We start from the raw sequence: 23259 nt of genomic DNA on the forward strand, positions 1-23259 counted from the left end.
TCAAGCCGATTAAGCCGCGTCCTTCAGGTGTCAGCCGCGATGCGCTGGGAAAAACCACAACTCCCGGCATTCTCAGTGCCGGGAGGTCCGCTCACAAATAAGATGGCCCCAGAAGGGTGGACCATGCAGCAGGCTGGAAACCCCGAATCGCTGGCCGTTTTCCTTAGCGGACGTGTTAAAAACCATCGATCCCCCGCCTCCCACCCCGACGCACCACCCCACGAAAGCACCTAGGCGGCAGGACCAGCCAGCAGCGCCGCAGTGCTCGCTCCTGCAAGGCATCCTGGGAGTTGTAGTCCAATCGTCAGGCTGCGACAAACCCCCTTCCCAGGATACCCTGCGGGGCCCGGCGCTGTAGCACCTTTTTTTTATTTTCCAAAACTCTCTTGTCCCTGCCAAACCCTTTTTTCTAGATTTTTTTTTTTTTTTGGTCTTCGTTCCTCCGACGACGCCTTGGCCTCCGTCCCGGGGGCAGAGCTGACGCGCTCAGGAGGGACCCGGCAGCGGGCCTCCCCCCAACCCCGCTACCGACCCTGGCCGGCCGCTCGTCGCCGCACCGCCCCGAGAGCCACTTCCGGCGGCGATTCACTTCCTGGTTGGGTGGCTGGAGCCGGGCGGGCGCGCGCGCGGGGGAGGGGCGGCGGCTCAGTCTGCGCCGGGCGCTCGGGGCATCAGCTGGCGGGCGGCCGGGCGCCCTTCGCCGGCCCAGCTCTTGCCGCCGCCGCCGCTGCAGCGCCGCCTCCTCTCCGCGTCGCAGGCCGGCCGGGCGGCCGTGACAATGTCGCGGGGCTGGGAGTAGCTGGACGCCGGCTGCTGCGCCGCCGTCTCAAGTGGGTGCTGCCGGGATGCTGCCTCGCACCGCGGCCAGGAGCTCGGGGCGGAGGGGGGGGGAGGCAGCGCGGGGCTGCGGGGCAGATCTCTGCCGGAGGGGGCCACAACCTTCGCTTTTCCTCCAAGCCCCGGGCACTGGGGTGTTCCCTTCTTTTTTTTTCCCCCCCGGGGGGTGGGGTGGGGAAAGCGTTTTTTTTTTTTTACCGCCCCCCCTTTCCAACCCGAGGGTTTTTTTTTCTCCCCCGAGGAAATGCATGAAGGTTCCCCCCCACCTCCCAGGATGACGGCTCGCGCTGCTCCCCCTCCGACTCAGCAGTTGCATTTTTGAAGTGTGTTACTGATTCATCCTCTCTCTCTCTCTCTCTCTCTCTCTCCCCCCCCCCCCCTTTTCCCTCTCCCTCTCCCTCTCTCTCCCTCTCTCCCTCTGTCATCACAGGTTTAAACTTACACGAATCGCTTTCTTGAGGAGGAGGGGACCGCCGCGCGATTGACACGCATATTCCCATAGGCATCCTCCTCCCTCGGCCCCCACCCCCACGGCCGGATTCGGGTGGCTCCTCTCCCAGCTGAAATCCGAGAAGAAATCCTTGGATCTCTCGTTTTATTTTTATTTTTGCATTTTATTATTATTATTATTATTTTCTTAAAAAAGAAAAATCCCGAAACCATCGGTATTTTGCTCTCCTGCATCCCGTTCGCAAGATGAAGAAGTTTTTCGACTCCCGGCGAGAGCAGGGCAGCTCTGGCCTGGGCTCGGGCTCCAGCGGGGGAGGGGGCAGCACGTCGGGCCTGGGCAGCGGCTACGTCGGAAGGGTCTTTGGCATCGGGCGACAGCAGGTCACCGTGGACGAGGTGCTGGCGGAAGGTACGGTGGGACTCCCGGGGCGCCGCCAGTCGCCAGCGCGTGCTGATGCAGCAAGTCTCTTGTTTTCCAGGTGTTGAATGTATGAATGGGTTTGGGCCAGTTGACCCTCCCGTCGCCCTTCCTTCCCTTTGGGATCGTTGTCCTTGAGAGATTCAGGACTGAGATGGGAACGTGACAGAATTTCTGGGGAGGGGTGGGCGAGGGGGGGAAGGTTTGCTGGACATTGTTGGTCTCGGTGGCTTTTTATTAAGAAAAATTAAAAGGACAAGGCAATTCTTGTGTCCACCTGCCCGAATGAGGAGGATCAGAACTGTAGAGCGTCATGTAACATGCAGGGTGGTGTGTGTGGGGGGGCTTGTCATCAGCCCCAAACTTGAGCTATGATGTGTTGGCTCAAAGGTGGGGAAGGGGGCTTTAAGAAGAGAGAGGGGTTTGCCTTCCTGCCGCCCAACTTCCCACTTCCATGCTCAGGCTTGGAAGTCAGACAGGATTTTTGTACAAGGAGGGTGTGTTTGTCTGAGATCCTAATCTCTAGGTGGATTTAACTAGATTTGTTTCCTGACCCAGCTGTATGTTCCCCCTGGATCCAGCCAGGAGAGCAGAAATGATAGAAAACGAATGTGACTATTTTGTATTCTGTCTGATTAGGCCCCACTTCCCTCCTGTTTTGGGTTTTTATTTATATTTTAGCCAAAAGAATGACTTGAGAATGGTTATCTGATTTGCTTTTCCTCTGTTGGAGGTTTTTTTTTTTTTTTTAAGCTCTGCTGTGTGAATTCCCTAGTGTGTGTTCTTCTGTTTAGCGGTAGGTATGTGGATGCGTGTCTTTATCAAGCTGCGATTTCTGGAAATCGTTGCCTGTCTGTTTTGGGTAACCTTAGCATCGACCTTCATAATTATGCCAGACTCATACTTTTCACAGCCCATCGCCTGCTTACTGGGCTTTTATTTTTAATAAAAACAGCAATTTCCTTAGCACGAAACTGTTCAAACTAATTGCATGGGGCCATAGTGCCCTAGGTTGTATAGGGCGGTAAAGGGAGGCTTCTATTACCCTGATGTGCTGCTGGTGGTGGAGGGAGTTTATTAGCATGAAGCCTTTTACCAGCTGAGGGTTGGGGAAGTAAGTGCCTGTCAAGGTGTGTATGTTGGAAGAAGAGTCTATGTTTGGTTTTCAGTTGTATAAGCCCTGGATCCCCAGGGAATAGCTTTTTTTTGGGGGGGGGTGTTAGTGTTGAAGTTCTTACTTAAAAAACAACAACAGCACAACAACCAGAAAAGAAAACAACATAACCCTTGTTTTTAAAAAGATCTGCCAATAAATGTTCTTGTGAAATTGTTGCTTTTTTCCTCTCTCGGGGTGGCTCGAGCTGTGTCAGGGGCCTGAGTCACTGTCCCTCTGGATCCTTCCTTGTGGGCTTTGGTGCAGGATGGGAGATGCTTCTGTGTCTGCTGCCAGATCTGCACCCTGAATCTGATCTGTTTTTCGTCCCCGTGCTAAAGGCTTGACTATAGAGGGATGGGGAAATGGAACAGGAATGTGAGAGAGAGAGTGGAAGGAAGGAAGCAGAGCAGAGGTCTTGCACCTCCGCTGAATGGCCTCTGCTGGCCTTAGACCCCGGGACTCTTGTGTCCTGGATATTGACTCACCATAGATGGTGCTGCTGGAAGCCGGAGTGGTGGGGAAGATGAAAGGAGGGCGGCCTAGGCTGCCCTCCTCTTCCCGAGCATTCAGCCCTGAGCACTTGACATCATGCATGGCGATCTTCCTTGGATCTAAGGCTTGCAGCATTGCGTTTATTCACCCATTTGTTCGTTCACTAAGTTGTTTGGGTGGGGCTCCGACAGACCCTTGATAGGCTATGTGAATCCCCGGGGAGCAGATTTTAAACTAGATGCTGGCGTTGAAAAATGACTCCGAGAAATGGAAAACCACCAGCTATAGTAGAGAAACCCTGGAGATAAGCTTAGAGTGCTGTGGCCCTCAATTTTTTGAGAGCCCCAAATTGCGTTTTTCCAGGAAGTGACTAAATAAAGAACGAGTGGGAGTCAGCCAGGTGTGGTGACAGGCTGGATGAAGGCTTGTAGCGAAGAGTCTCACGCGAAACCGCATCGGCAGTGTCGTTCTCTTTGTGTGTTTTGTCACTGAGCTTAAGTCTGCGAATCTCAGAAGTATACAGCTCTGTTGGAGTCAGTATGCGAAGTTAGTGGAACCTACCCACTGCAAAGACACGAGCAGGGTGTGGGAGGGATGCTGGAGGTCTAAAGTGTGATGGCTGCCATTCAGCACTTGATTGGGGAGCTCAGGCAGACACACTCACATGCAGTAACGTGGGTGCCGGCACCATCTGCATTGAATCAAGCAGATCTGGGTTCAGATTCTGGATTTACCCATCTGGCAGGGAAACCTTGGATAAGAATTTTGAACCGGGGCCGGAGAGATAGTACAGTGAGTAGGGCACTTGCCTTGCGAGTGGCTGACTGGAGTTCGATCCCTGGAACCCCATATGGTCCACCCGCAGAACTGCAGAGGCAAGAGGAAGTCCTGAGCTCCTCTGGATGTAGCCCAGAACCTGCCCACCACCACCACCAAAAAAAAGAATTCAAACCATTCTCGAGCCCATTGCCCATGGCAGCGCTTCTTTAGAGTGTGGGGCATGGATCAGGACCATTACCATAGAGACAAAAAATTTTCAGTCCTCACCCCATAAACTGGGAGTGGGGCCTGGGCAGGTTCCTAGAGAGATTCTGATGCAAACTGAAGTTTGGAATTGCCTATGTCCGAGGAGGACTTGGTGTTGGTTTCGGAATCAGGTAACCTTGCTTCTGGTGCTCAGCAGAGGGGAGGAATGGCAGTGCCATTGCTGTGCCATGTCCATCGTGCCCAGTAAAGAGGGACCCTGGCCGATGTGAATTCTGCATGGCTCCAGCAAGCAGCAGCCATCCCTCCAGGGTGGGAAGAGCCCCGTGTTTTTTGCAGAGACCTTCCCAGTTCCCTACAGGCTTGGAAGATGTCTCGGTAGCCTCGGGTCCCTGGGTTCACTTGGTTGTCCATCCCCATCGGTTCTCCAAGGCCAGCAGAGTTGTGCCTTATTTCTCAGGCAGTTTCAGGGCAGGCTCATGGGGGTGTACATTAGACACAGACCCTGGTCTGTGAGATCGTATCACACGCCATTGGTCATTTTTCTCCCCTAAGCGTATTGGTCTGTGCATTGTGGTGAGGGATTACTGACCCACCAGCTCTTGGGTGAAGCCCCCTATATGAGAAGTAAGGGTGCTAAGTCAGTGTTTCTCAAAGGAAGGCAATACTGTCCCCAGAGGATGCTGGAACAACACGGGGGCCTGAGTATAATGGGGGGGGGGGGGGGGGGGTTGTGCTTTCTGTGTGTTTGCTTTAAAGAAAGTAGATTTCCAAGGGAGCTACTGAGTAGTTTTTATTTATTTATTTTTCCTAAAAAGAAGGCAGTGGAACAGATCACTTTGGAAACCTCTGCTCTGTCATGAATCCAGACATAGGGCTATTTCTGGGTTTGGTGCAGAGGAGGACATTTTCTCTCATGCTTCTGGAGTGAAGATGCCATGATGAGAGACTAACTCATATTGGAGGTGATGGCCATGAGACGCCAAGGGAAGATTTGGTTTAAGCTTTCTGAATGAACTCAAGAGAAGACTGAGGTGATACTCAAAGGACTGAGAAATTGTGAATTGGTCCCATCTCCCTAGCACTCTGATGCTTGCCCAATACCTGTTTTGTTCAAGGCAGCTTTCCCAGACTGCATCAGTTTGTATAGAAAGTGATCCAGGAGGCCCTTCCAGACAGCTTTCTCACTGTCATGAAAGGAATTCAGGGCTGATGAGAATGACTATGTCAGTCTCCATCACAGTGGACCTTAGTCATTTCTTCTATCTGCAATGTAAGTTAGTGAGACTTCAAAATGTGTGTGAAAGACCTTAAAATACACACACACACACACACACACACACACACACACAACTGATAGCAGGTATATTTTTAATACACATTATACAATAATAGCAAATATTCATTTAGTGAATGTTTAATAGTGTCTTCTTTGTGGTGGCTACTATGTAGACTCGTGAGATCCTTAGAAAGAGGAGTGGGACTTAACCTAACTCTTAAGGAGCCCAGGAAGCAGCTGATAATCTTAGGTAAGTGTTCAGCACTTAGTATGACCCTTGGTGTATAGTAGGCAGTAAAAATGATGTGTTGAGATGATGGAAAAAGACTAGGGTGAGGATATATAGACTGTTCATGTTTGAATAGGTACTGTATGTTTAAATAGGATGGGAATGACCCAGCATATGTTCCAGATGAGGGTTACCCAAGGCAAGCAGAGAGAACAGCAAATGCAGAGTTGTGACTTGGTGAAAAGTGTGATGCGTTCTGGGAATATTGACTCATCTCATGTTACCATTTTGATTAGTACAAGTTTCCTTCCAGGACTTTCTTCCAGGGTCAGGGAAAGGATTTGGAATGGGAGACTGAAATTCTTTACAAGTTGCTTCCAGTTGTGCCCAGGGCCCAGTGATGTTGGGGTTTAGGGAATCAGTGCTTGCTGCTCGCTTTCTTGAATGGCCTTGGGCCTTTGGAGAGCTATTAAATGGCTGTCCTGTTGACACAGCTTTCCTCTGGGCCCCAACCTGGTGCTCAATGTGGTCAAGGGAGTGGCCAGTGCTTGGGGGAAGGAGTAATCCCGAAGCTTTCCCAGAGAGACTGGAAGGCGAACCCGGCAGGGGGCTGAGCTGACCTCGATCAGAAAGGCATGGGACATCACGAGCATGTTTGGACCAGAGCTGAAGCCATGTTGGGTAGAAAAGGAAAGGAAGCAGATTATGGAGCTTGTTCAGCCAGGCAGAGAGGGGCCCTAGCACCTGAGGACTCCTCCTGACGCAAACCCGATTTGTCCTCCCCCTTCAGATGTCTTTGCCTGCTGGGAAGTCTGGATTTTCAGTGGCAATTGCAGATTTTCAGGGGGTGGTTTGTGAATGGTGCCTTCTTCCTGGCTTCGGGCATGATGACGGTTATAGCTTGGCTAAATATAGCCAAATCGAGAATTCCGACATGAAACCCAGAATAAACAATTGCATGGTCAAAGCCTTCCCTTTGGTGGTCGGTTCTGAGAAAGCAGCTCTTTTAACGGGAGACAATGAAGTGAGAGAAACAATTTCACATGGATTTTAAATGAGAGAGTAGGGAGGGGGGTGAGGGGAGGTATCTCAGTAAAACTGCGTGTAGAGTTCACAGAAAAATTTTGATAAATTAATGAAATAATTTAGCCCTGTCCTCCCATTATTCATCGATTTGCGTAAGAGGGCCCAGAAACGTCTCCATTGTGAGACTTGTTACTGTGTTTGGCATATTGAATACCTCACGGGGAGCTTGCCAGGCCAGATACTCTCAGTAGCTTGCCGGGCCCTCTGAGAGGGGCGGAGGAATCGAACTTGGGCTGACCAGGTCGGCTACGTGCAAGGCAAACGCCCTACCCGCGGGCCCAGGTTCGATGAACAATGGGAGGACAGTGCTACAGTGCTAAAGAAATAACAAAATATTTAGTGAATGAAATAATAAAATGCACATAAAGAATACTCTTTTTTTAAAATTTGCAGTATCAGGAGTTGGCTCTTGAGAATGGGGACTGTCATCACTAACTACCTGCATTTTTACACTCTTTGAATTATAAATGCTTTCTGAAAGTGCTTAAGAAATCACTGAGATCATCATCTGGAATAATCAAAGTATGATAATGATAGAAATGGTATTCTCTATCCAAGTGGTTAGTATTCTAGCATTCTAGCATTCAAGTGAACCCTCTTTAACTCTTTCCTTTTCTTTTTTTTTGGGGGGGGTGTATGGAGTTCTGGAGTATGATTTAGGAAATCAGGTTTTGTTGATTCACTCATTTCCCATTTCCCATATTCAATCAATATTACTGGGCCCTCACATGTGCCAGACTTCATGTGGGGATAAAGAAGACATGTCCCTTCCTTGAGGAACACACACTCAGAGATCTCCAGGCACTTGGGCACTTAGCTTTTATATACAGCAGAAGGGTAGAGAAGGGCCGGAACGAAGAAGGGTAGAGAAGGGCCGGAACGATACAAGGGAGCAGTTCAGTTTGTGAGATGAGGAATAGTTAAGAAAAGAGAAACGTGATGTTCAGACTCATTGCTGGGGCTGGAAAGATAGCTCAAACTCTGAAGCTCATACTTTGTGTGCAGGAACCCTGATTTCATTTCCGTCACCACATGACCTCCCCTCTACCCCCACTCTCTCTCCCCACTGACCAACACTACATGGCCCCCATCCCCCAGCACTGACAGGGTCGACCTCTGAGTGCTGAGCCTGGAGTAGTCCCTGAGCAATGCTGGGTGTGACTACAAAGAAAACAGAACAAAACTCATTGCTAGTTGAATGTAGTCAAGAGAATAATCGTAGGCAGAGAGAATAATGTGGACAAAGATCAAAAGGCAGGAAAGTGTTATCTTTTGGAAGCTGTATTGAGATAGCAGTGAATATTATTAGTGCCCACTGCTCTGCCATCATCTGCAGCCTTTAGCCACATGTGAGTATTTAAATTTAAATGCTGTAAAATAAAATTCAATAATTCTTCGCATGTAGTAGTCGCATTTCAGCTACTTAGTAGCCTCATATTAGTACTTAGTAGCTATCTGGCTGCGACATCTGTCACCCCATTGATCGCCAGGGTTGAACTACTTAGTAGCCTTAATTTCGGACAGATAATGCTACTCCAAATCAAAATTAAAGTGCCTTTAATTTTGGACAGACAGGGCGAGTTCTCCTCATGGAAAGTTCTGTTTTGTGGTGTTGGTTAGAGCAGTGTTTCTCTGCCTTTTCTCAGTGTCGTTCTCCTCCCAATTTTGTTTCCGTGGCCCTTCAGACCTACCTCTTAGCTCTGTAGTTGTGGAGGTGCTCACAGATCACTCCTGGCCGTGATCAGAGGACAGGATGTGGTACCAGAGGTCGAATCCAGGTCGGTCATGTGCAAGGGAAGTACTGATCCACTGTATTGTGTCTCTGCCTCACCCCCTCCACCCGCCCAGCCCAATCCCGTTTACGCAGTTTTCACCTGTGGCCCCCTTGGAATATCTTGATGCCCCACAGGAGGCCATATGGCCCTCAGTTGTGAAAACCTGGGCTTAGAGTCATAGTCTGTGAATGATTTGGAGTAGCATTATCAGTTCAAAAGCGTGTGATCACTTCACGTATGTGTGGCTGTTTGCTTATAAGTTGTATCTTATCCTTCAATATCTGAAGTATCTGCAGGCATATTTCAGATATGTGTGTGTGCGCGCGCGCGCGCGCGCGCGCGTGTGTGTGTGTGTGTGTGTGTGTGTATCTAGAGTGAAGTTCAACATTGAGGGGAGTGGACGTGTGTATTTTAAATAATCTGCATAAGGTTTTGATGAGCTCATGTTGTAGCTTGTTGTATTGTGATGGATTGGTTCTTCACTGTTATGGGACTGATAAAGAGTAAGCCAGGAATAGATGTGAAGGCTTTGCCCTTCGTTTGTTCTTCCTATATGCTTGCATTAGCTTTAATCCAGGGTTTCTTGGCAGGAATCTTTTTAAGCCCCCTTGTTTGTTTTATGAGGGTTCATTCATTTAAAACAAATGTAATCAGTTAATTTCTTACCCAAGTACATGAGCGGCAAACCGCCTCAGTCTGTGCTGTGGTACTGCCACCATTCCCAGGATTCCATCAGATTAGTGTGAGATGCATGACTGACTCATCAGATTTGTGGCAGATGCAAGAACTGACGGGAGCTCTAGAGTGGGCCATATATTAAATATTAATAAAGATGAAATCTGGAGCTTATTATTACCATTTTTTTTTCTTGTGCCGAGGATCAAACCCAGAGCATCATGCAAGCAAGGCATGAGCTCTACCACTTAGCTACATCCCTGGTAAAAAATCTTATTTTAAAGATGAAAGTAAATATCTGTCATTTTTTTTTTTTTTTGGTACCCTGCTGCATGTTTTGTGTACAAGTTTGCCGACCTGGCTTCGAGCAGTGGTCCTCAATCAGGGCTGATTACCCACAGATGACATGTAGCAGTGTCTGGAGAGAATTTGGTGATGGTGGTAGAGGGAGTGGTGCTCAGGGACAATTCCTGACTCGTTGCTTGGGGATCCTTCCTTCCAGTGCTGGGAGACCCTGTGGTACTAGGGATTGAACCCACGTGTTCCCCCATGTAGAGCATGCGCACTAGCGCATTGACCTAGCTACTTGGCCTCTGGACATAATTTCGTCTCAAGAAGGGGCATAATACTGACATCTAGTGGGTAAAGGCCTAGGGTACTGCTAAGAATCCTATCGTTGTAGTACCTGTGGCACCCCTTCTGTCACCTGAGGCTTGTCCAGGCCCAAATGTCAATGGTGCCAGTGTGACACAAGGTGATTTGTTGTATGGGGAGTGAGAGATAGGAGTCAGGGTCAGCTCAGAAGTTTTGTGACTTTAGGAAGATTGCTTCATTTTAAAATTCATTTCCTCAGATTCAGTGAATTAACAATCCTTCTTAACCTATTATGGTTAAAAACTCAATATCCTTTTCTGTTCAAAAAAAGGCTGCTTCCAGAAATAACCAGTAAACCAGAGGAGGTAGAATGGCAAGTCTTTGTATGCCCTGTCTGACAGCAGTTGTCACAGTACTCCACCACTGACTGAATATGGATTCTGAGCTTTCGAAAATTCTCCTGACATTTACATAGCCAGAGTAATGCAAAATGTTGTGGAAGCTTTTCTTGACTTGAAATGTTCACGGGGAGATTCCGTTGGGAAGGGTTATTAGAGAGGAGTGTTATGGGGAAAGATATTAATAAACCTCCACACCAGGAATTATCAGAAAGAATCTAACATTTGCAACTCGGTTTCATGGTACAACTCCCATGTACCGTGGTTCAAGTTCACTCTTTGTCAGTATGGCTTTGGGGAACTCATTTAATGAGAACTACTGCTTCTTCATTTGTAGTATACAGTCCTCAGTGGGATGGTAGGAACATCCTGTATAGGTATGTTGTGATTATGAAGGGAGAGGATGTAGGTATGATATGGAATATTGAAGAGGTGGCTGTCAGCAGGTGGAGGAAAGTTCCCTATGCATCTAGTATGTCCTCAGGTCCGTTTAAGATGCTATTGCAAATAGAGAAGTAATGGTAGACTTGAAGACATAATAGGACCAATAAATAAGAAATGACTGTACCAAATAATAGTTATTGATATATTGGTGAATAGTCTTTAAATTTTGGAGGGGTTGCGGTGATCAGAGTCACAGGGAGCTGAAATGGTGAGGAAGATTTCATGAAGTTGGTTATTTTTTTGGCTATACCTGGTGGTGCTCAGAGCTTTTTCCTGGGATCACATCTGGGGATCACACCTGGTGGTGCTTGGGGGACATTGTGGTGCCAGGGATTGAACCCAGGTTAGCTGTGTGTTAGACAAGCACCCCACCTGCCCACTGTGCTGTCTCCTACTTCGTGATGGAGTGTTCTTTTTTTTTTTCTTTTTGGATCACACTGGGCTATGCTCAGGGGTTATTCCTGGCTCTCTACTCAGGAATTACTCCTGGCAGTGCTCGGGGGACCTTATGGGATGTTGGGAATCAAACCCAGGTCAGCCGCATGCAAGGCAAATGCCCTACCCGCTGTGCTATTGCTTCAGCCCCTTGATGGAGTGTTCTTGAGTCTCTCTCTGACCCCCTTCTTTGAGAACCAAGTTTAGGGAATTCAGTTCAACATGTTTGTAATGGGGCTGGAGCATAGCACAGCGGGTAGGGCGTTCGCCTTACACGCGGCCAACATGGCCGACCCGAGTTCGATTCCTCCGCCCCTCTCGGAGAGCCCGGCAAGCTACTGAGAGTATCCGATATGCCAGACACAGTAACAACAAAGTCTCCAATGGAGACGTTACTGGGCCCGCTCGAGCAATTCTTAGAAAAGTTGAAGTATTGCAATATCCTTGGTTCTTTTTTTTTTTGCTTTTTGGGTCAAACCTGGCAGTGCTCACGTGTTATTACTGGCTCTGCACTCAGGAATTACACCTGGCAGTGCTCAGGGGACCGTATGGGATGCTGGGAATCAAACTCAGGTAGACCGTGTGCAAGGCAAACGCCCTACCTGCTGTGCTATTCCTTGATGTTTTTGAGGGGGGGAATGTCTGTATCACTAAGTCATATGCTTCATTTATATCCAAAGAAGCCTTTTTAACTTTGTGATTTTGTTTTTATTTGGGGGATATACCTGGCAGTGCTCAGTTGTTGCTTCTGGCAGTGCTCAGGGGACCATGTTGTGCTGGGGATTGAAGCAGGCTCTCCTGCATGCAAACCATGAGCTGCAGCCCCTCGAGGTAGCCCTCTGGCCCATTTCTGTGATTTTTGGAATCACTTGAGGAGTCATGAATTTTAAGGTAATGCTCTCTGCAGTGCTTACTGCAGTACTTTTCTCTGCGTACTTTCTTTTCTCCCTTTGTCATTGTCTACTTAAAGATATGTTATCTTCATTATTATTGAGTCTGTAGTGCATACTTTATGCAGTTCCTGTAGCTACTGAGTTGTGGGCAATTGTTACAGAAGGGTTGGTCTTCTGAGAAGACTTTCACCTCGGCAAAGGATGAGTTTCTAGAGGTGAAACAAAGTTCAAAGTGTAAAAACTGGAAGTTGTATTTGAGGGCTGCTGTGAGTGAATTGGCTGGGGCGGTCTGTTTTCTCTTTGTGCTGTGAGTTAATCTCGGTAGACAATGGATGGCAGTGCCAATTGAAGCTGTTTTAAAAAAATAATTATTTCTGTGAGGCTGAGAGGTTACTAGATGAAAGAGTTTAAGGCATTCCTAGATTATAATAGGAGAGCATTGATGTTAGATTATCATTTGCATTTATAATGATCTTAAATAATTATGCCTAAGCCTTGAAATGCCGGAGGAGACAGTATAATGCCAAGTACATGTCTTTGGTGCCGGTTTTTAAGGATGCTTGTGGCTGTTGTTCTGGGACCTTTAGAGTAGAGAAAGATCATTGCCCCTCTGGGTACTGAGCATGAACTTGAGAATTAAATGAGAGTTATTGCCCCTTGGGGACCAGAAGAAGGACATGGACACAGGCATCCTCAGTTGGGCTCTTCTGGAGGATTGGGGCTGAGAAGCATTTGTGGGGCTGGAGGAAGAGTACAGCAGTTAGGGCTCTTGCCTTGCATGTGGCACCCCATATGATCCCCCGAGCCCTGCCAGAAATGATTCCTGATTGCAGAGCCCAGAGTAAGCTCTGAGCATCACCAGGTGTGGCCCGCAAACCAAAAAAAAACACAATAAAACAAAACAAACAAAACGTATTTGCAAGCCAGGCTCCTGCTCCCTTGACTCATCACTTTCTCCAGTCAATGAATTGGTTCAGGAAGTGTTGATTATCTTAGACTGGTTTAATTTCCCCTGGGGTGGCTGAACCCTGTTCCTCAGCCATTTTTCTTGAACTATTTTTGGAAACCTGGGAAGCTTGGTGATAGAGGTTGGCAGTGGTAGGAGAAAGGATTCCATTCGTTCTAGTAGCTATGGAAAAACCCTGGATGGACCCGGAGATGTAACTTGGTGATTTGGGTGAAACATGATTTCCAGTACTGTCCCCCTGAATGAGGGGAGCCTGAGATGACCTCTGGGGGAGATTATCAAGGTGAGTATCATGTTATGGTGGTATAAATGCTTAGGAATTGGAGGCAGGCAGCCCTTGGCTTGAGTCCTGGACCTGTCCCTGTGATGTTGGACCACTTACTAAGAGCCTGGTTTTTCATTTACAAAATATGTGAATGGTAGTAAGAATTAGATGGAATTGTGGAAAGCTCTTAGCACAGTGCCCAGTGAATAGGTAGCAATTTGTAAATGGTAACTCTTTTAACACTTGTTATTTTGTTTGTATCAGGCAGTGTTTTGTTGTGTGTATAACTGTGGTGGAGCTGAATATATATATATATATATATATATATATATATATGTACATATATATATATATCATTCTTAACATAGTCACAACACAAGCTTTAGGATAAGGTATAAGGAGAAGAGAATCTCTAATAAATATTGTGGTTTCTTTTCTTTCCTTTTCTGCTTTTCCCCTATCTTTTTGTATAGTGGGACTGGACAGATAGGATAGCAGGCAGCCAACCAGGTTTGATCCCCAGCACTTTATATGGGCGGTCCCCTGAGCATAATCAGGAGTGAGCCCTGAGCATTGAGCATCTGAGCACCGCCAGGTGTGGCCCCAAACAGAAACAAGCAAAAAGTCATCTCTGTGTTAGGAAAATTTCCCCAGTTTAGCTTGTTGCTGTTAATGAGACTGATGGGCGTCTCTGCTCCTGAGAAACACTTAGCACTGGCTGCTTCCTACCTCGGAAGTGTGTGTCCTAACACAGATCTCCTTCATTCACCCCTAGACCTTCCTCATCTCCCACAAACCAGGGTTTTAGTTTTCTCCTGGTACTCACATCACCTGCTCTTCTTCCACCTACCTTACGCCTACCTAGCTTTTGTGCTACCTAACCTCTGTGCTCATATACTTGCCTAAGGGATCCCGTCTCTTCTTCAGTTCTCTGAGTGCCTGCTCTCTTGCTGTGTTACTGTTTGTGGCCATGAATTTCAGTGTTTTCTTTCGCTCTTTATCTCTTTCATTTGTATCTACTTTCTAATAATTAACCATTTCCTAGGGGCCAAAGGGTTTTGATTCTGTATCCAAGTCAGGATTCTTATATTGGAACAATGTAACAGTAGGTACTGGAGGATAAAGGATTGGAATATTATAATAAACTAGGGCTAATCCCAGCTCACTGCCAAGCATTACAGACAGGACAGCTTTAAGACAGACACCCCTTATTGCTATTCCAATAATAGTCATATGTTAGGGACCTTATTACAATGATAAGAACTATCAAAATTTCTAGACTTTCAATAAAGTTAAAAGCAATTATTTTAAGACCTAGGGATGCGACTCAATGGGAGTGCTTGCTTTGCCTCTGTGAGGCCCTGGGTTCAATCTCTGGCACCACAAAATAGGCATAAAATTTAAAGCAAAGTATGACACCTAGCAAAAGGCATACAAATCACTCTTTATTAAGAAGATCCAATTTTGGGTATCTTTTTGGGGGAGAGGCTTTCAAACGATGAGGGGTGCTTGTGGCCCCCAGGGTCATACCCTGCAGTGCTGGGGAGAGGGATGTGGTATCAGGATCTGGTGCATACTCTGTTCTTTTGAGCTATATCCCTGACCCCTCAACGAATACTTCATATTGTCAATCTCAAACATAGAGATGAATTCTCATGTGTGAGGTCCAGTGTTCAGTCCCTGGCACTGCATAAAAATTTCTTTTCCTCAAAATATTTACATATTCACTGTGAAGATGAAGATTAGATATCAAAATCTCAGATATTGAATTTGTGTTTTGGGGCCATACCTGAAGGTGGCTCAGGGCTTACTATTGACTCTGTGTTTAGGGATCACCTGGCCGCCTCAGGGAATCATATGAGGTGCCAGTGATAGAGCCTGTGTTTCCTGCATGCAAGGGAAGTGCCTTACTTGCTGTACTATCTCTTCAGCCCCTACTGAATTTATATGTAAGCAATGCATACATTAACATTTTAGCTTGTACCATATTCCTTGTTCACACCGAAACTGTTTTTTATATGCCCCATGTTCTGCTTAGATTGTCGAAGTTCTGAAAAAATATTGAATTACTACTTGATGTTTATTATTTAAATGTGTTTATAATCATTTGCCTGGAAAGTTGATTATCTGTGCCAAAGGGATCTTACTTATTTCCATTTTCCTTATTTACTGTCTCTCATTCTCTCCCAAACTTCCTCCTCAGCCCTTCTCTACACTTTCAATGCAAGGCTGTGTTCTAGCATCATTCTGATATTTTTCAGCCATTCAGTTTTATTTCTTTGAAAACACAGACAGGATTGTAATGCCCTGTTCAGTGTTTTATGTGATTATATAGAGGGCCATCTGCCAGAGCCCTGGTGGAGACTCTCGCTGTTATTTAGTGTTAGAGACTCTGAGATGTTATTTGGTGTTGGTGACCGGAAGACTGAATCAATAACATGACTGCTTGCTTCACGTATAGTCTTTGGTTGGTTAATATTGGGGAAAGGAGTCAGGAATTCTTGGTCTTTCCTTTGCACTTTCCTTTCCTTACTGCTTTCTATGGAAAATAGTCTACAACAATGGAACAAGTAGACAAAGTCAGACAAAATAAGGAATACTGAGGGGCTGGGAGATGTGCAATAGTTAGGGCATGTGCTTGACACTACTTGGTCTCTTCAGCACTGTTGGGTACAGCCCTGGGTCACCCCCAGCATGAATCGGCTGGCCCGGGTGTCCTGGCACTGCCACAGGACCCAAGTACCATTGCATCCTGGGGTCTTGTGCAGAACCCCTTGGCCCCGGTAGCTGAGAATTGCTTGTCAGGTCCCCAGACCTCCTGAGCACTGCTTGGCAGGCCCACCTCCCAAATTGGAAATGTTGAACTGGAGAGCTGGTTCGGCGGGCTGACCTCACATGTGTGGAGCACGTGCTCTCCCTCTGAATCCCACCCCTGACTCTTTAGAACTCTTTAGATATTAAGATCCTGACTCTGTTCTTTCATATACTCAGACTGAAGACCTCTCCTCCAGTTAACCACATGGAAATTCTCCCGGAGTCTCAAGCTGTCATCCAATTTGTCAGAAAATTGTTTGCTCTCATTTACAAGACACACAAAATCCAGCCTCCTCTGGTTTCCTCCACTGCTGTCTCCCTGAGTCAAGCTCTGGTTGGCCTGGAGTATGCGATTTCCTCAGTGGGTTCTGTCTCGGCCTCCTCAGTCTAGCCCCAGCACTGTTGGCCTGTGCTCCTTTAGAGGCAAGTCGCTTCCTATGGCTTCTCCTTGCAGAACCATCTGCCCCAGCTGCTGATCCTGCTGGAGGCCTAGAAGGTGACAGGCTCTGGCCTCCACTTACTTGTTTCTCTCTCATGTTCCTGTTCTCCTCTTGCGTTAGTGTACTCTGCCCACACTGGCCACTGTGTGCTCCTGAAAGCAGGGCAGGTTCATTCTACACAGGATTTTGTCTTTACTGTTCCTGTGGTACTCTTCCTCTAGGGAGTCCCAGAGCAGGCTCCCTCATACCTATTTTGCTTAAATGTCCCCTTCTCCAGGACCTCTTCTTGGACTCTCCTATTAAAAATGACAATTCCATTCCTCCTGGTGTTCCCTACTTCTGGTAATTTCCTTGAACTGGAATGAGTTACAGCTTGGAAAATAGTTGAGTTTGAAGACCATTTCAGGCCAGGGGGTAAGTAAGTGACTAGAAACTGTGGAAGGCATGTCAGAAAGTGAAGGCATTTAAGACGTGTTGGATTTGTGTTTGAAAGGCCTGGAGTGTGATCACGGGTGAAGAGGGCTGAGCAGACCAAAGGCCGCTGTTGTGAGAGAGCTAGGGGCTGAAGGATAGGAATGCATCATCCTCATGGGTTCCGAAACCACCCAGGACAATGGCAGGGGTTGTGGTGAGAAGAATCCAGGACGCCAGTACTTTGGTGAATGCTGGGAAATGAGTAGGAGGACAGAAGTCAGGGGTCAGGAGGCATGAGCGCGGAGGGCAGGGACTTTTACCTGAGGGTGCAGTGTGGAAGGTAGTAACGATCTGGAATCATCTTAGTCGAGCAAGGAGAACTCTGACCTCCTGCCCTGCGGTCTTTGAGGTAGAGGAGAATCTGGCATCAGAGGGTTGGTGTAGGCGTGACAGCTGAGCTGCAGGCACAGGCGGAGCAATCTGGGTTATATATCTTCTGGCCAGACTGTGGAGCTAAATTGTTACTGTTAGATCTGACGATCTATGGTATGTCCTTGACGTCAAGCTCTGTAAGGAGTAAGCTCCTCTTACTGAAGGGATTAACATTTCCTTTTGCTTATATTTATGTATTACATGTAACATTTACCTGTGTACTGACTTGATTACATATATGTCTTTTTAAAAATTCTCCTTGAGTCTTGGCTTTGAGAAGAAAATCATCTCCTATTGTCAATGTAGAAATAGCATTGATTTGAACTTGCCCTGAGTATTTTGTACCTCCTGGCAGTGATTGGGAGACCATATGTGGTGCTGGGGACAGAACCTGGGTCGGCTGTATACAAGGCAAGTTTGATACCCACTGTCCTATTGCTCTGGTTCATGTTTAGCTTTTTGATCCCCCCTGCTATTATGTTGATTGCTTCTTGGTTCTCTTTTGTTGCCTTGGAATAATGATAAAGTCTTAGGAAAAGCCCTTACCTGAGGATTGCTGAGTGATAAAGGACCAGCTCTGTACATCTTTTCTCTGTAGTCTTTCCATCACAGGAGAAGGTCTGACTGTGTCAGCAAAGATGCTCAGTTCTGAGTGAGAAAGTATTTTGCATCTTCTCTCCAGTTACTTAAGAGCTGTAATAGTAAGAAAGTCTCCATGAAGTGTGGCCTCCCCCACGCTCCTAATACTGAAACTCAGGTGCAGGGAACAGTTTGATGATAACTGTTGACTACTTTGATGCATGGTTATTGTTACCAGTGTTTGTACTTTAATATCTGAAGGTTGCTGGTTGCATTCCGCTGTAGTTTTGGTTGCACCTTACTATATTTCTCCCTTTGTCTTCTCAGCAGTTCCGTAGACACCTCTGACCCACCTAGAGTCCTTGAGGATATGAATTGGTTTTATTTCTTGTTCCATTTGCTTCTAACAAGTAGGTACTTAGGAAATAGGTGTTGAACGGATGTGTTAAACTTAGAATGAAAACTAGATACATTGGTAAAGAGAAAATTATTCCTGGGGGAATTAAGTGACCTTCCCAAAGCTCCATAGGGTCAGGTGGGATGAGAATCTATGTCTCCTGTCAAGATTCATTTGTTGGCTGGAGTGATAGTACAGCAGGTAGGGTGTTTGCCTTGCATGTGGCTGACCTGGATTCAATCCCCGGCATCCCTTATGGTCCTCCAAGCACAGCCAGGAGTAATTCCTGGGTGCAGAGCCAGGAGTAACCCCTAGCATTGCTGGGTGTGACCCCAAAAACAAAATAAAACAAAAAGATTTGTTTGGGATTTTCTTAAAGATGAATGTCAAAACATCATATGGACTCTTTATTTCACCCATCACTCTGTTTATCACTCGTTGAGATAATGGGTGGGAACGTTTTAAATTCTCTTTTTAATTAAAAAAACTTAAAAAACAATTGTAGGCACAGTGATTTACAGTACTATTAATGGTGGGACTCAGTATTGTATACCAGTTCTCAGGTCTCTTGCCCTTGGGGGACTTTTGTTCTTGACCCTGATTGGGGAACGGGACTGGAGTCCAGAAAGCTCAGCCCTACTGGTGAGACCGGTAGGTTTGCCTTTAACTTGACCTGTCCCTCCAGGTCTGCCTCATGGGTAATGATGGGGTGGTGGAGCTGTGAGTGGGTCATAGGGTGAAGGCTGCTGCGTATTCTCTGTGCTCGCAGGCAGAAAGCAGCCTACCTGCAGCATTTGTGAGTTGTTTTGGGGGATCTAGGGCTAGAAGGAAGGACATTTGAATCAGGTGCCACACATTCATAGATAGGTTATTTGGGGCTGGTGGAGTTGGCAGGAAACTGTCACACTGGCAAGTTGAAAAGGGATTGGAATAGAATGAATTCTTAGTAATTTCTGGGAGAGCCTGTTTCCCATTTCAACCAGTGGTTCTTAAATGGGGTTATATCTGCCCCCAGTCTCACCCCATGCCAATATCTGGAAACAACTTTGATTGTCAGAATTTGCTTAGGGGGTTTAGAAGTTGTATGTATGTTACCAACATTAGGTGGGCATGGGGTACTTGAATGTTGAATATCATACAGTATCCTGGATAGCTCCTTAGAACAACAGGGTGTAAGTTTCCACTCCGAAGTCAGTAATGCCAAGGGCGAGAAATCCTGATTTAGATATAGGTGATTAAGTCCCTTATGGTTTTATTTTTTTATTTATTGTTTTTTTGGGCCACACCTGGTGGTGCTCAGGGTTATTCCTGGCTCTCCTTGCAGGAATTATTCCTGGCAGTGCACAGGAATAATGAGATGCTGGGGATCGAACTTGAGTTGGCCGAGTGCCAGGCATGCCCCCTACTGCTGGACTATTACTCTGTCCCTGCTAATGATTTTTTATGTATTCTTGACTTTGAATTCTATGACTCAGTGGTGATGTTGGGCTTATTAAACTTTTCTCTTTTGATTCTTTTTCAACCAGGGGAAATTTACACAGCATAATTAATCATTTTAAAGTGAACAGGTCAGTTGCATGTAGTATATTCACAGTGTTGTGCAACCACTGCCTCTGTCTAGATCCAAAACATTTTTATCACCCCCAAGAGGAAACCTGCACCCATTAAGCAGTTACTCCCCATTTTCTCTTTTTCCAGTTCTTGGAAACTACCCATCTACTTTTTGGTAATTTGGATCTACTTTGTGTATTTCATGTAAGTGGACTAGCATGATTTGAGAATGTTTTTTGACCAATTTCTTTGACTAGCATAATATTTTTTAAGTTCATTCATATTACAGCATGCATTAGTACTGTCCCTTTTTATGATTGATTAGTATTTTTTTATTTTTCATTTATTGTGGATATTTGAATTGTTTTACTTTCAATTATTGTGGGTAATTTATCTATGAGCATTTGTATAAGAAGTTTACTTGAAAAACAAAATTCTCCACCCAGGAGTGGAATTGCTAGGCCATATGGTAATTCTATGTTTAGCTTTTTGAGGCACTGCCAAACTATTTTTCCAAAGTGACTGTATCATTTTACATGCTCATCAACAAGGTATGAGGATTCCAGTTTCTTCACATTTTTGTTAATTTTTATGTCCTCCTGTTGTTTTGGGGGTAGCAGGATTTGAACCTAGGACTGCATGCATGGAGGGAAAGTGTTCATAACAAATTTTGTATCTGGCTCTTTGTGTAAGTCATTCTGGTAATGTGTAGTAGTGTTTTGTCATTTTTTTTTTTGTTTGTTTGTTTGTTTTTTCATCTTTTTGGATTTTGGGCCACACCTGTCAAGGTTCAGAGTTTATTCTTGGCTCCTGTTTAGGGATCACTCTTGGTGGGGCTCAGGGACCATAGGAGGTGCTGAGGATTGAACCTGGGTCAGCCATGTGTAAGGCAGCACCTTACCTGCTGTACTGTCCCTCAACCCCTTATCAGTGTTTTAAAAATTGTGGCTGATAAAACATATGTAATATAAAAATACCATTTTAATATTTCACCATTTGCTATAGACTGGTCATTTAGCAAATTTTTAATTAATTATTTTTTGCTTTTTGTCATGCCTAGCAGTGCTCAGGGCTTACTTCTGGCTTTGTGCTCAGGGACCATTCCTGGCAGTGCTTCGGGGACCATGGAGTTCCGAGGATGAAACCTGGGTCAGCTGCATGCAGGCCACATCCTACACTCTGTACTATCGCTTCGGCCCTCAGCAAATCTATTTTGAACCCCTGGTCACAATGGCACCCGTTGAGTGCACTGTGTCAACCAGGGTGCACAGTTGTCCTCATGAATCAACCAACATCCTCAGATGTCACTAAGGAGGCAGATGTTGAACTCAGTATTAAAGTTGCCAAGTTTAAAGTGATTTTATTTGAATTTTAAAATAACTATTATCGTTTAAGTCATCTTGTTGTTATTACTAATGCTCTCCTATTTCCCCACCCCTTTTTTTTGGTTTGATTTTGGTTTTGGGCCACAGCCAGCAATGCTCAGAGGCTGCTCCTGCCTCTGTACTCCGAAATTACTCCTGGCAGTGCTTGGGGGACCATCTGGGTTGCTGCATATTGAATCCGGGTTGGTCGTGTGCAAGGCAAGCGCCCTACTCAATCTACTGTCACTTCAGTCCCTTTTCCTTTATTATATTGATGTCAGTGTTTTGATGATTGGGGGCCTCTTACATGCTCAGTTGTGATCCTCGTATACTGCTTGTGGTGCTCACTGGGGTCATTAGGTTGTAGTGCTCACATACTTGGTGATGGAATTTACTGGGTTCTTGGTCCTGCAGTGGTGCCTGGAAACCGTGTGTGTGTGTGTGTGTGTGTGTGTGTGTGTGTATGTATATGTGTGTGTAGGAGGTGGGGTAGTAGTTAACAGAGTTGACAGGATTCACCTCCAAGGCATGCAAACATCTCACTGGTAGTATTGAATTTGAGGCCTTACTGCTTATAGGACTGGTGCTCTAGCCATTGAATCATCTCTATGGCCCTCTGGAAGCAATTTTAATAAAAAGCTTAAGAGATGCCAATATTGTGGTAGTGTTGACTGTCACCATTTTTCCTTTGTACTTTGCATGTGTGTAGTTTCTTTCCTTAAGGAAAAATTTATAGTTTAAATGACGCAGGAAAGAAACTGATGGGAGAGAAGTCTAATAGCCATCAGCGAGGAGGAGGAGAAGGAGGCGAGTTGCTATGGCATTTGTCCCTGCAATGTAGTCCCCTGGGGAATCCAGTGTTACAGGTTCCTTTAGGAACTTCCCAGACCGGCTCATAAAGCGTTGTGGTCAGTCTTCATATTTTAAGCCATCCAGATGGGACAGTCATATATATATATATATTTTTAGATTTGGTTAAAAAGGCAAGATCACACTCCCTACTGCCCATCTGTGTCTCTGGTGCAGAGCCCAAGTGAGGAGGGGCTGGGTGCCTAGCAGGACTGGATTATTCCTGGATTGGTCTTGCCAGTCTCTGTGATATGGGGCCAGCTGAAATCCCAGGCTACATGGAAAGCACAATGGACAGAGCTGGAAGTTTCCTCGGTCAGCTTTGTAAGGGCAGTTTCTCCAGGAGTATAAAATTAGTGCCCAGGAAGGAGGAGCATCATGAAAGTGTTTTTTTTGTAGTTCTGCTGTGTTTGGAGTCTGACTTGACCACAGCTCGAGTGGCTTAGAAAAGAGAGTTCTCTCTTCATGGTGCTAGAGCCCAGGAATCTGGACCCAGGGTGTCTTCCTCCAGTGGCTCCTGGTGGACCCCTTCCTGGCTATTTCCAGCTTGCTTCTCCAGGAATTCCTTAACTTGAGGCTGCATCGCACCAATCTCTGCCACGTCTTCCAAGTCTCTCTTCTGAGTCCCTCAACCTCAGGACCCCTGCCACTGCTGTAGGGCCTCCCAGGAAGATTCCAGGATGATCTCATCTCCAGTTTCTTCATTTTATTATATCATATAAATGCCATCGTATTTACAGGTTGCTGCGGGCTAGGGCACGGTCAGCTCCAAACCAGGAAAACAAAGTGCTGTGGTGAATGGCATGACTGTGTCCCTTGCCTGAACTCCTGTAATAGCGCTCACCTTCCCTGGAACTTCTTAGTCTAAACTGTGGCTCCACAGGGAAAGGACTGACCAGGCCTAACTTCATTAGACAAAGTTTACTAGACTCCTCTTTTTTTTTTTTTTAATTTTTGCATTTTTGGGCTACACCCAGCAATGCTCAGGGGTTACTCCCGGCTCTGCACTCAGAAATTACCCCTGGCAGTGCTGGGGGACCAT

The 23259-nt window shown here is 46.2% G+C and overlaps 1 protein-coding gene across 1 annotated transcript in view; it reads left to right on the top strand.

Annotated features, from left to right (window-relative positions):
* The first annotated feature begins 616 nt into the window (after nucleotides 1–616).
* The window catches only part of AAK1 (AP2 associated kinase 1), a 155080-nt gene continuing 132437 nt past the window's right edge, over nucleotides 617–23259 (top strand). The window contains exons 1-2 of the mRNA XM_056127817.1: nucleotides 617–830; nucleotides 1268–1696. Of these exons, the coding sequence (XP_055983792.1) occupies nucleotides 1534–1696 (163 nt within the window). The 5' untranslated portion in view covers nucleotides 617–830; nucleotides 1268–1533. The remainder of the gene's footprint in view (nucleotides 831–1267; nucleotides 1697–23259) is intronic.

The sequence above is a fragment of the Sorex fumeus genome, unplaced genomic scaffold (assembly GCF_029834395.1).
Source record: "Sorex fumeus unplaced genomic scaffold, SorFum_2.1 ptg000006l, whole genome shotgun sequence".
Lineage (NCBI taxonomy): Eukaryota > Metazoa > Chordata > Mammalia > Eulipotyphla > Soricidae > Sorex > Sorex fumeus.